Below are 11,940 nucleotides of genomic sequence, written 5' to 3' on the forward strand. Positions count from 1 at the left end.
CCCCTGCACTGGCTAGCCTCCACCACTGGCCTCCAGCTCAATTCCCAGCAGCTCGTCCATATCACTGCTGCTTCTCAGGTTCAACTGAGGATCCCAACTTCAGGGGCTGCTTGACTGGGGCCTTGAGACACTAGCAGGATGTGTCAGACCCAGGTGTGGAAGGCAAGAGCCTTCCTGGCACAAAGTAGAGCATAAGCAAAAGCCCTGAGTCAGCCCACAGTCCATGGCAGCTTAAATTCAAGGTTTATGGCCGTGTGTAGGCTGCGTCACATGAGCAGGAGGCTAAAGTTTGGACTGATTTTGTGCTGAGTGGCAAACCTTCAGACACGTGCATGCGGAATAGCGACCAGGGCACTGCCGCCTATTGTGGTTTAACAGTCACCTGGCAGTCACCTGACATCCATCAGCCTTGCTGTGCTCTAGTCAGAGTCCTGCTTCTGCGAGCACATGTGGGACTTCTTACAGAAACATGAGTGCGTGTGGGTCCTGCTTTACTTGCCATCTGCCCCAGCACCTGCCAACTGCTCTCATCATAGCTCTTCGAGGGAGGGACTGAGGCGCTAGCCCCAGTCACATGCAGGAGTTGGGGACTCAGGGCAGTCGACTCTCATCTGTAGCCTCCTGTGTGTGAATGGGAACTGCTAGGATGTGGCTGAGGGACATGAAGACAGGTCAGTAATCAGAAAAAGGGCAGCTTTTAAAGAAACGATGCTTATGGCCATTCATCATAAGCACCTTAGTGTCAAATTAAAAAGACTTCCGACATTGCAAATGCGGGCAAACAAACTATTTCCTGTACTACAAACATCAGGTGACAGCCTGTTTGTGCCATACGTCTCACCAAGATGAGAGCTCTGCAGAGTGACGTGGGCATGCTGCTCCCATAAGGAGCCGACACTGCGAGCGTCCTTGATAAACCTGGTTAAAGAGGACGCAAGTGAAGCAGCGAGCACTGTCGCTCTAGCAGCTACGGCTTAAAGGAAAAAAAGATCTTGAGAAAACTGCAGAGTTAAGGTGACAGGAGAAATGGGGAGTCGTCTTACACTGTATCACACGTGTCTCCTCACTGGAGGGTGGGCACAGGGGAAGAGAAACAAGGGAGAGAAAGGCTGCCTGAGTGTGTGGGAGAAACCAAAGTCCAGTCTGTGAGAATAATGGGGGAAAACTCAATAGAAAGAAGTTAAATGTCTCTCCCAACCTTCTGGGTTCTCGAATCAAAGAGAAATGAAAATGCCTAAGGAGCATTAAATAAGAATGAAATTCAGGAAAACACCAGTCTGGGAGAACTAATCTATTTTAAATAAGGGAAGGAAAAAAATGGAATTTTGAGTCACATGAGCCCGTTCCCAAGCTTCACAAAGATAATTCCATTTAACACAAGTAAAAGTCAGTTCCTATGCTATTCATTGTGCCATGTGACACTGTTTTATGTGGCGAGCTTAGGGACGTGGGAACCGAGTGCACCCAGATCCATTGTTTCGAACACGCACACCGTGACATGTGCAGATTGAGCAGAGCCTCAGGACCACACACCCACACACAACTTGTCACATAACGTTCACAGATCAAGGGGCTGTGCTGCCGAAGAGACCAAGTCCCAGGGAAGGCAACTAACTCATCCAAAGTAACCTTGCTGGGCGTGCGCATGTGTCTGCTTAACCATTCTCTCACAAACTTAACTTTATGTATGTAACTTGCACACACGTAGGTAAGTACAGAAACTTCTTGAAAGGCCACATGCTAATCTGTTCGCAGCAACCAACTCTGGGGGCTGGGACCATGGAGATTTGCATCATCTTTGATCTTTATAGCTTCTAAATTTTCTACAGTGGATATAGGAATATATAATTTTTAAAAAGAAGCTTGAATTTAAAAAAGAAGACAGGAAAGCTGTAGGGTGTGGGGCCTTCAGGGAAAATGCTGGGAGGATACCTGAGTGACACCAGGACCCTCTTCCTCAGCACAACGCTGTCTGTCTTGAGAGCAAAGCCACGTCTCGTGAGTCTCCTAACATGGGAGATCCCACATTTGCTGGAATTTCAGGGGATATATTAGAGCTGATGTTTTGCCTTGTTTAATGAGTGATGAGCTAAGGCACCTGACTCCAGTGCCTGGGAAACCCTAGCCCTGCCAAGGAGGGGGCCCCAAGAACACCACCTGGCGCCTGTGGGGTTCATACCTTTCTGGTGAAGTAATAATGGGGCACTTCCATTCCCAGAAGAGACTGATAGGTGGGAGGCCGGTGGAAGCTGTCTTGAAGCAAGAAGCCATGCTCTTCAGAAATAAAGAAGGACAGAATCAACACGTCCACCTGGAAGAGAGGGGAAAATATTGTTCTGGTTTTAGTTTGGCAATATACTTTTCTATTTTGCATCTAATTCCCATTTCCATTGCTGGGGTATTTACATAAAACACAGAGAAAACAGAGGACGAGCACACTGACACAGATAATCCGCTCTCCTCCTGGGTATATGGCAAGCATGCCAGTCTCCGCTGCCATCTGCTGCACTTTGGAAAAACTGACGCATCTTCTGGAAGGATGCGCATCATCGAGTTTGAGAGCGGCTAGGCCCTTCTCACTGACTGATTTCCTTGTAGCAAAGACTAATCGTTCCCACCCAGTTGGTGAATGAAACTCAGAAGAGCTCTAGTGTTTCAAAAGACACACCCTTCAGTTTTTTTCACTCTGATTTAAAAACCACCCAGAGCAAAGACAACAAAAAGATTCTTGCTTCTGCTTTTGAGGAACAGGAAATACAAGGGAAGAGGTGAGGGACTCCATAGGACCCTGTTCTGTGGGACACAGAACAGCAACATCGGGCTGTAACCCCTTCTGAACAGGAAATCAATAGGTTGAGGGGTGCCAGAGCCTTCCCTTGCTGTATGAATTATTACAATTCCTCATCATCTTCATAAAAGACCAAAAGAGCTATCTGATCAAACTGCCAAGAAGTGCCCTTCACACGCACGCTCCCTCATCTTTCACTCATTATCAATTTGCACATTCTTATGACTTGTCTGGACTTGTCACCAGGCCCTCTATCTTGAAGAAAATTCCTCTGGCAATGTCTCTGCTTCTCTCAATCGAATGACAGAGACACCACCTCAATACATTTTACCACTTAAGTGTTTTAGAACCAAGGACTGGATTTGCTTTTGAGTCTCAGGGTACGGACATTGATTATCGATCATCTCTGGAGGTCAAAACTCTTACCATCCTGGAAGGGAAATTCCTTTGGCAGGAGATAAGCCTCCTAAAGTTAGAGGCTGCTATCTTTTGCTGACTTACTGAGGACCCTACTTATAAATTCTTCTGGAACAAGGTGGGTCAGGGAAAAGCACGGCAGACCACCAGGCTTTCCCAGGGAATGCTGGATATCCCACAAGACACAAGACTTGGAAAGGGTCAAGGTCCTGGCCCCTGGGATGGGGGGATGGGGCCCTAAGAGTCATCAGTGTAGGGGAGGGAGGGCCCACAGAGCTCAACGAGTGGAGTGGCAAGAGCAGAGGGCAGTGACTGAGGCAAGGAGGCCACTTCGGTGGGAATCGGCCTTGTCTGAAGGTCATGGCAGTTTGTGAAGTGAATGAAGAGTCAGCAGACTGCCTCGCCTCGGTGACCTAGTCACAGGACGTGTTAGCTCCAGGGGGTTAATTTATATTAACTGTTTCAATAAAGAGTTCTGCCCTAGAGAGAAAATAACATGTGCTAGCTGGGATAAAGAACAAAGTATGACACTGAGTCAGACCAGAGAGGACGGGGCCAGCCCCTGGCACACACCCAGAGGGGAGAGATGTAGCAGGCATCCTAGAGGGGAATGCTCTGCTGCATGTGAATGAATTTCCCTGTAACTTTCCCATAAACCTCATAACCAAGATTGTGAGCCCACGCTGTCTAAAGCCCCCACAAGTCTAAACGCAAACACGGCCATGTAGTACCTTGGGGCCAGCGCTGTCCTCGGTGTGGGCCTTCCTGTCTGTGGGCTGCTGGTGGGCTCCCATTACCTCAGGAACAGCTTCACACACGAACAGCCTAGGCTCGCTTTGATCCCAGAAGTGGCTCACAGGAACAAGATTTGCTAGCCTCTCGTCCAGAAAGGCATGGTTCCTGAAAAAGAGACCCATCCAGAACGCTGGGAGAGCATTCTTGCCCTCAGCCTCCAGAAACACCTTCAGGCCAATCTCCGATCAGCGTCAGCAGGCCACACACATCTGAGTCCCAGGCTGCCCAGCTTGGAAGCACCTTCGCACGCCATGTTGCTATGCAGCCTGCCTGATTATACTCTTGCAGATTAAAAAAACTGGTGGAAAGAGTCCCAGTGGAGTGTAGCTGGAGAGACAGACAATGAGGCTTTGGCTCTAGAGGTCCTGAGGAGGGTCTCTTTTGCAGGCTCCAAAGTCCAGGACCAGCAGGTGGACCTTGAGGCAGAAGCGTACTCCCTGTTGGGCTTGGGTTCCAGTCCCAGCTGTGTGATGTGGTGCATTTACCCCTGGCCCCTCCCACCTCTAAATCTCCATGTGTTATGTGTCCAGAACAAGAAGAAGAGCTTTAGGGAGACAAAATGGGTTGGGTGGCAAAAAATGGATCAGACCCTAAAAGAAGGATGGCGCTTGATGGAAGACAGTGAGCCACACCCTACTGCCACCTGGAGGAGTGTGACAAGTCAGGGATGGGCTCCATGTGCCTGTGCAGGTGCTATGCAGAGCACAGAGACCTGACCCTACAGGAAACCAGTGGCCCTCTCAGATGTCGCAGCTCCAGGACCGAGCAAAAAGCAGGGCAGGTAGACAAGCACAGTGGTATAGATGAAAGCATTTATGGGAACTTATGGAGCACCAGTGATCTCTTGGGACTAGTCTGGTGAGTAGTGCAAGTGGACACCAGGACAGGGCTCAGAGGCTCCTGCAGCTCCTGGGAGGGAAGCACGGATGACAGGCAGAAAGTCGAAGGGAAAGTGTGACTCAGAAGCATTTCAAAACAAGAACACTGGGGATTACAGTTATGGAGAGTAGGGTTAAAGGAAAGGTTAGTTCTGAGGTTTTAGATGAGGTGACCCAGAAAAAAATGGTATTATGGACAAGAACAGGGTCTCTAGGGAGTGATTTGGGGTCTATTTTTGAGGTGATGGCAAGGAATTCTAGGGACATCTGGAGATGGAGAAGTGGAGCCGAACTTGGTAAGAAGAGAAGATGAGTGTGTTTGGGTGGGGCCACCAGCAGGTGCGAGTTTAAGCCGCCAGGTGAAAGAAGGTTCCAGAAAGAGATTCTGAGGAGAGAGGCGGGAACATGCAGGGCAGGCTAGACAGGGGAAGGAGGGAGATGTGACAGGAGCAAAAGGAACAGGGTGGCCAGAGAAAAGCACTGGCTCAATCATCCCTGAATCATCAGCCTGTGGGCTTCTCACCTCTGCACTTGCTTTCACAGCTTATACACAGGTCTGGAACATCAGCCACTCTGCTGCTCTAATGACAGGGGCCAGTATAAGCACTTAAATTCTATTATTTTCTTAGTAGTAGAAGGAACTACAAATATATGTTACATAAACTCCCTGAAGAAAGACAATTATTTTTTCTAGAAGTACATTCTTTACAAGGCGCACACCCTCCCTAACATCAGAGATGTCGATGGGTCTGATGTTCACTGAGTTTCTATCCTGTGATTTGGGGCCATTTCTGTAGATATCTCATTCATAGCCCTTTCAGAAGCTAATTCTAGAATCCTAGATCTAGAAAATAACAGATTAAAGACCCAAATCTATCCCAACTGTCTGTGTGTTTCTGCTTTATGTTTTATCTTCACTGTGAGTAATTGCTGGGGTCTTTTGAAGTTTAAAGTATAACTTAGCGAAACCTGCTTAGAAGGTGACAAGTAACTGAGTGTCATTTTCAACATTGTTTCAACAAAATCATCCCAAACCACAATCTTACTTCTTAGTTTCCTGCCCATTAAAGGTCAATGTCTCTCGCCAATCAATTTGTCCTGTCTTGAAGTCAAAGGTGGTCACGGTGTCCATTTCCACATCATAGAAGCAGATTTTTGAATCAGGGCTGTTGTCAGCCTAAGGGAAGAGAAAACCGAAGTTTATGGTGACCACACGTCTAAGAAAAACACGTCCTGGTGCCAATGACCCACCAGCCACTGTGGCCAGCACAATTCCATGATTCAGAATTTGAACGTCAATTTACCTTCATCTCACTAAATGGTTGCTGAATTGCTACTTTATAATATCAGAGAATTGAAAACGAACCCTAAAAAAGGGTTCGATGACAGCTGTCCAGCTGTTCTCGATACTGACTTGAGTGCGATGTCATCTTGGCTGAGGTGGATTAACCATGGGAACAAGAAGGAATCTGGATTCTGATAAACCGAGTCCGATTCAGCTGCGCGGGGGGTGGTTTGGGTGTCTGAGAAACTGTTCTGCAGCCACATTGAAGGAATGAGGCTGCTCTCCCTCTGGGAATCTTCTCCCAAGTGCTCCGGGTTCTCAATTCTCCATCCTGCCTGTGCTCCACTCTCTCCACTCCCTACAGACATTCTCTTTTATTTGGTCAACCCCATGGGATTCTCTCGTTTGTTCTTCCTGAGTCCTGGCCACTCTGCCATCGCAGTCAGGGCTGTGAGCAGGGATCTCAGCCACAGCACAGCCGGCTGTGTCCTTGGACAAGGAACTTATCTCAGTCTCCTCACTTGTCAAACAGGAAGTGTTAGGTGCAAGATGCCACAGCTACTATTGTGAACGCTATCATCATTGCTTATCATCTCTTCTTTCTTCTTGATCCTCACTCAGGAGAAGTATGCGCGTGCGCGCGCGCGCACACACACACACACACACACACACACACACACACACACACAAAAGTAAGAAAAGGGAACTGGCTTGGTTGGAGGGGCAACAAGTGCCAAGAACTTAGGAAGACTGTTAAAAGCTTTATTCTAGGAAAATAGTAAATGAGATACAAGTACTTTAGAAAAGGTAATAAAATGAAAACGTGCCAAAATGTTAGACTAAAGGAGATACTGCAAGCTTAAAAGCAGTAGAAGAAATCACAAAATCATCAACAGATTTGACTGCAGAAAAATATAAGCTTTAGTTATCACTAGTACATAGCAAAATGAAAAACGAATGACAAACTGGGAGCAACATCTACAACACACAGGATGGGCAAAGTTCCTCTCCTCAATTTTCAGCACTCAGTCTCTGTGGGAGCAAGGGCCTGCATCCATCTCAACCTGCCGCCTCCTCCTCCTCTCTCCCATCTTTCCTATCCAAAGCCTACTCTCCTCATCCCTGGGGACTGCATATGGGGGCAGGGGCTATTTTTCACTGTAGGCCCGCCCCCTTATGCTAACTGAACTTTTTCTTTTTTTGATTTTTACTTTTACAATGGGCAAGTATTCCCTGCTCTTGCTGCCCCTGCCCCCGACCTGTGCTCACCCATCTCCTCTCCCTGGACTTTCATACTTCCTTCTCTTCCGCCTCTTCTCATCAGTTAATCTCTCTCAACCTCATTTTGCTCTTCAGAATCAGGTCTCTGGAGTAAGTGGTCACTGCACTGTCCCCACTCCTCGCCCCATGGAAATGACCCTTCACAGGATCGCCGAGGCCCTCCCTACAGCCCGTGAACCCCATTTCTGTGTCCATGCACAGATATCCTGGCACTGCCCCACATACTGAACAAACAAGTGACCTGTGATCTCCTGGCATGTGGTCCTTGACTGCCCTTCCCCATCTCCTCAGCTGCCCCCACCTCCCTAGCCACGTCACTCCCTCAGCCTCCCCAGGTCCCATCTTGGTCCTCAGATTGGCAGCTGCTGCACTTTTCCTCTCGAGGACGCCTATCTCCAGCCAGACCTCACTTCTGAGACCCAGGATTGTGTTTTTTAACTGCCTACTTACTGCCTCTCAGATGCCTCAAACTCAGCACATTGAAACAGGACTCCCCACCATCCCTGCAAACGGCTCGGCTGCGAGGGTTAGAAACAACTTCTGCCCTTCCCTGCCTACACAGCCAGTCAACCCCCAACCCCTGAGGAGGGCTGCGAGGGCGCCAAGGGGACTTCTGCGCCCTGGGCTCCTTAATCCACCATGTACAAACATCTCTAAAAAGACACTACAACATCACGCTCCTGCCTCCACCTGTGTCAACGTCAGCCCTACGTGATAGCCCACTGACCATGCCAGCATTGGCTTCACCCCTCTGTGACACTGGACCCTCGGCAAGACCACGCTTCTGCTGGTGGACTCACTTTCTGGATGCCTCGACCGGGCTGCTCCCCCACTGCACCCTCACAGCTTGGCTCAACCATCAGCTCATGTGGGAGCCTCCTGACTCCCTGGATAGTGACTCGCTCTCCTAGCACTGATCTCCTGGCACTGTTACTCGCTTTCCTGGCACTGATCACTGTCCTCCCAGCTCTCACCGAGGTTGTAAAAATGTACTTGTTTGCCTCGTTGTTTGATCAATGTCTGTTCAACCACAGAAGGAGGGGCCGAGACCTCTTGTTTAACCGATCAGTTCGTACCTACAGTGCCCAGCAAAATATCTGGTATAAGAAAGGCAATCCGTAATCAACTCTTAAATGAACAAACAAGAGCACGAACAAATGAATGAAAACATGAACAAATACTAAAGGGTGGAAGGCACCACCCACCTGGAAGAGGGTGAACATGCCCTCCCTTCAGACCTGCCATGCAGTCGCCTACACCATGACATCGCTCCGTCTCTAAGCAAGAGGCTTAAAGGTGCCTTCAACAGTCCTGTTACTCCCTCGGGCCAGGCAAGAGAGTTCAGTTGAGCGATGAGAAGAGACAGAAAAGAAAAGAGGAGAGGGGGCTCTGTAAAGAAGAAACCACTGTTTTTGATGAAATAAGAAATGAAGAGAGGCGGGTAAAAACAGAAGCTGTGCAGATGGGGAGGACGAGAATGGCACCAGGTGGGAGAGGACACGGGTGGGAGTAGTAGGGAGAGGAGACCCTGGAGAGGGGACAAGAGGAAGAGGAAGGGGAGCGGGGGTAAAAAGAGCCACACAGAGTGGATGCAAAAGGCAGCCAGAAAGAATGACGATCCTTTGAGGGTAACTAGTGGAGATGGAAGGAGAGGGGCAGAGGCGGGACCCCTGCAGCGCCCACCTTGCTGAGGAGGATGCTGATCTTGTTGCCGTTGGCGTTACATCTAAGTGATGCAATGCCTCCCACTCCGGGGACCAGCTCAGCCAGGTTCTTGCAGCTGCAGTGCACCTTCGCCTCTCTGCAGGGAGAAGGACAAGGATCTCAGCACAAACCGAAGACTCGTTGTGCAGAGTAAAGACTTGCTTCTTGGAGTGACCCGAAACCCTTGTTCACAGAACCTCTGAGTTCCACCTGACGGCCTAGCTGCTCTCACCCCGGGGTTCCTTGTGCCCCTGGAAATGGGCCAGGCTCAGAATACAGGGGGAGTTTGTAAAGTTCTTAGGTTCTTAAGAGCAAATATGTATGATTCTCTTATTCCTCTTCTTCCTACACGAAGAACCTTATTAAAAACGCTGCTCTGGCCTTGCATTTCCCCTTGCAGCAGGTTTGTGATCTTTCCTTCCAGAAAGGGATCGCTTCATCACATTTCGTTATACTCGCATAGTTCTCCATCACATGGATGAACTAAAAAAGTCCTCTTCTATTTAGTTGGTTCTTGTTTGTCACTCATAGTTAACAATACTGGGTTTATAGTGGTAACTCGTCACTTTATTCACATTATTATTCATTTTTTCTCAATTCTTCCTTAACACACTCTTCCTGTCCCTGTATCCCACCAGGACCCACATGACATTTGGTCATCACGTCTCCTTAGGCTCCTCTCGGCTGGGACCATCTCGGACTCTCTTGTTTTTGATGCCTCAAGAGTTTTGAGGAGGAATTGTTAGCTGTTCTATAGAGCAGGGGTCCCCAACTCCTGGGCCGTGGACCAGTACTTGTCTGTGGCTTGTTAGGAACTGGGCTGCACAGCAGGAGGTGAGCAGCAGGTGAATGAGCAAAGCTTCATCTGTATTTGCAGCTGCTCCCCAGCACTGGCATCACCACTTCAGCTCCATCTCAGATCATGAGGCATTAGATTTTCATAGGAGCACCAGTCCCTTGTGCCAAAAAGGGTGGGGACCGCTGCTATAGAGTGTCCCCGCACTGGGATGTGTCTGATATTTTTCTCATAATTAGACTGGGGTGTGGGTTTGAGGCGAAGAGCCCAGAGATACAGTGCCATTATGATCATATCAAGGGTCGTGTCATTGACATGACTCATCTCTGTGATGTGGACCCTGGTCTCTCCTGTCCAAAGTTGTGTCTATAAAGTTACTCATTTTCCCCCTCCCCATACTGTCCCCTTTGGAAGGATGTCGCTAGTGCAGCCCACACTCATGGAACAAGGAGTTATGCTTCTCTCCATAAGGGAGGAGAATCTACATAAATTATTTATAATTCTTCTGTATAGGAAATTTGTCTCCTCTCCTCTACTTATTAACTTACTCAATCACTTACTTATATCAGTATGAACTCATATTTATTTTCTACTTTGGATTATAACATAATGCTATTTTATTTTGCTGCTCAAATTGTTCCAGTTTTGGCCACTGGGAGCTCTTCTAGCTGGCTCCTATGTCCCTTTAACAAATCCCATAGCTGTATTTTTTTAAAGCACATTCTAACTTTCTTGCACATAAGATGCTCTAGGCTTATCTTGTACATTTCCTAGAACAGCCATTTCTCCAAGGACCTTGGTGTGGAAGTACTGTTAGAAACCCCGGTCTGGTGTGCTCGTTGCTCTTGGGGCGTCCTTACCCCAAGGCCCTCGGCTGACAGAACAAGGTAATGTGTGTGCTCTAACTGGTGTGTAGACTTATCTATAAATATTTTCATATGTATCCATCTGTATCTATATTAAGATAAACATGACTTTGAACTCATGTCTCCAGCTCTAATCCATCACCACAGGGATCACTCTCATCTCCTCCTGCTTGTCTGCAACCTCCCACCCCAACAGTGAGGACCTGGCTCCACCACCCTCTGTCCATTCACTTCACTGTTCACTTTCAGTGTACCTATCAGATTGTCACCCTGTACCCCTGTGGGAATTAACTTTGTCAACTGTAACGCCACGCTGTGTGCAGTCCCTGTGCCTTTAGTCTTACAGTTGCTACTCATTCCCAGAGTGGCTTGGGTCAGCCATACCCTCTCCAGGGAGCTCGTTTCACACATTTGTAATGAAGGTAGGTTGTTTTGTAACCTTCTGTATTCCATTCTGTGATCCACAATTGAAGAGATTTTTTAAAAATTTGCACACACTAAGGCTCACTTTGTGTTATGAAGTTACATGGTTTTTGACAAACACACAGCGTTGCGTATCTATCACACAGGAAAGTTTCAACACCCTAGGAAATCCCCCAAGCATCCTCTGTTCAACCCCCTTCTTCCTCCCCTGTGCTGCTCCTTTCTCCATCACGCAAAGATTAAGAATTTAAGTGACAGTATACGGTGTTTCAAAAAATTAAGTGGCATGTTAATGTTGAAATGAGGACATAGTTTTTTAGCTGCTATCCATTTTCTACCTACCACATTATCTCCTAATTTTTCAAATGTAACATCTTCATTTGGACAAAAATTATACCTTCGGGACAGATCAAAGCTTTTAAAGTGAGCCAAGTCTGTCCCTACAACCAGGAAATTTCCACAGATGTCAAAGAAGCATGGGTTCCCCTCTGTCTCAGAGAATAGCAAGAGCTGCTTCACAGTCCCCTGAGGAAAAGGAAAAGACAAGAAATTCAGAAAAGCAGCTTGTATAGCATTTCACTTTGTGACATAGCATTTTTCACAGAGAAACGCATATGCTTCACTCCTGCATCCAGTCAGTGGCCCAGTGGCAACCAGTACTCTAGTGGATTTTAACACAACACAGGGAGGATGGGGCCCTGCCCTCA

At 47.9% G+C, this 11,940-nt stretch overlaps 1 protein-coding gene across 3 annotated transcripts in view; it reads right to left on the reverse strand.

Moving 5' to 3' along the window:
- The window catches only part of IFT140 (intraflagellar transport 140), a 90,866-nt gene that overhangs the window by 44,951 nt on the left and 33,975 nt on the right, over window positions 1-11,940 (reverse strand). For all 3 annotated transcript variants that reach the window (XM_023521453.1, XM_011376841.2, XM_011376840.2), the window contains 4 exons: window positions 9,128-9,245; window positions 5,925-6,055; window positions 3,937-4,105; window positions 2,180-2,311 (listed from right to left, as the gene is read on the reverse strand). In XM_023521453.1, the coding sequence (XP_023377221.1) occupies window positions 2,180-2,311; window positions 3,937-4,105; window positions 5,925-6,055; window positions 9,128-9,245 (550 nt within the window). The remainder of the gene's footprint in view (window positions 1-2,179; window positions 2,312-3,936; window positions 4,106-5,924; window positions 6,056-9,127; window positions 9,246-11,940) is intronic.

This window comes from Pteropus vampyrus, unplaced genomic scaffold (genome assembly GCF_000151845.1).
Source record: "Pteropus vampyrus isolate Shadow unplaced genomic scaffold, Pvam_2.0 Scaffold303, whole genome shotgun sequence".
Taxonomy (NCBI): domain Eukaryota; kingdom Metazoa; phylum Chordata; class Mammalia; order Chiroptera; family Pteropodidae; genus Pteropus; species Pteropus vampyrus.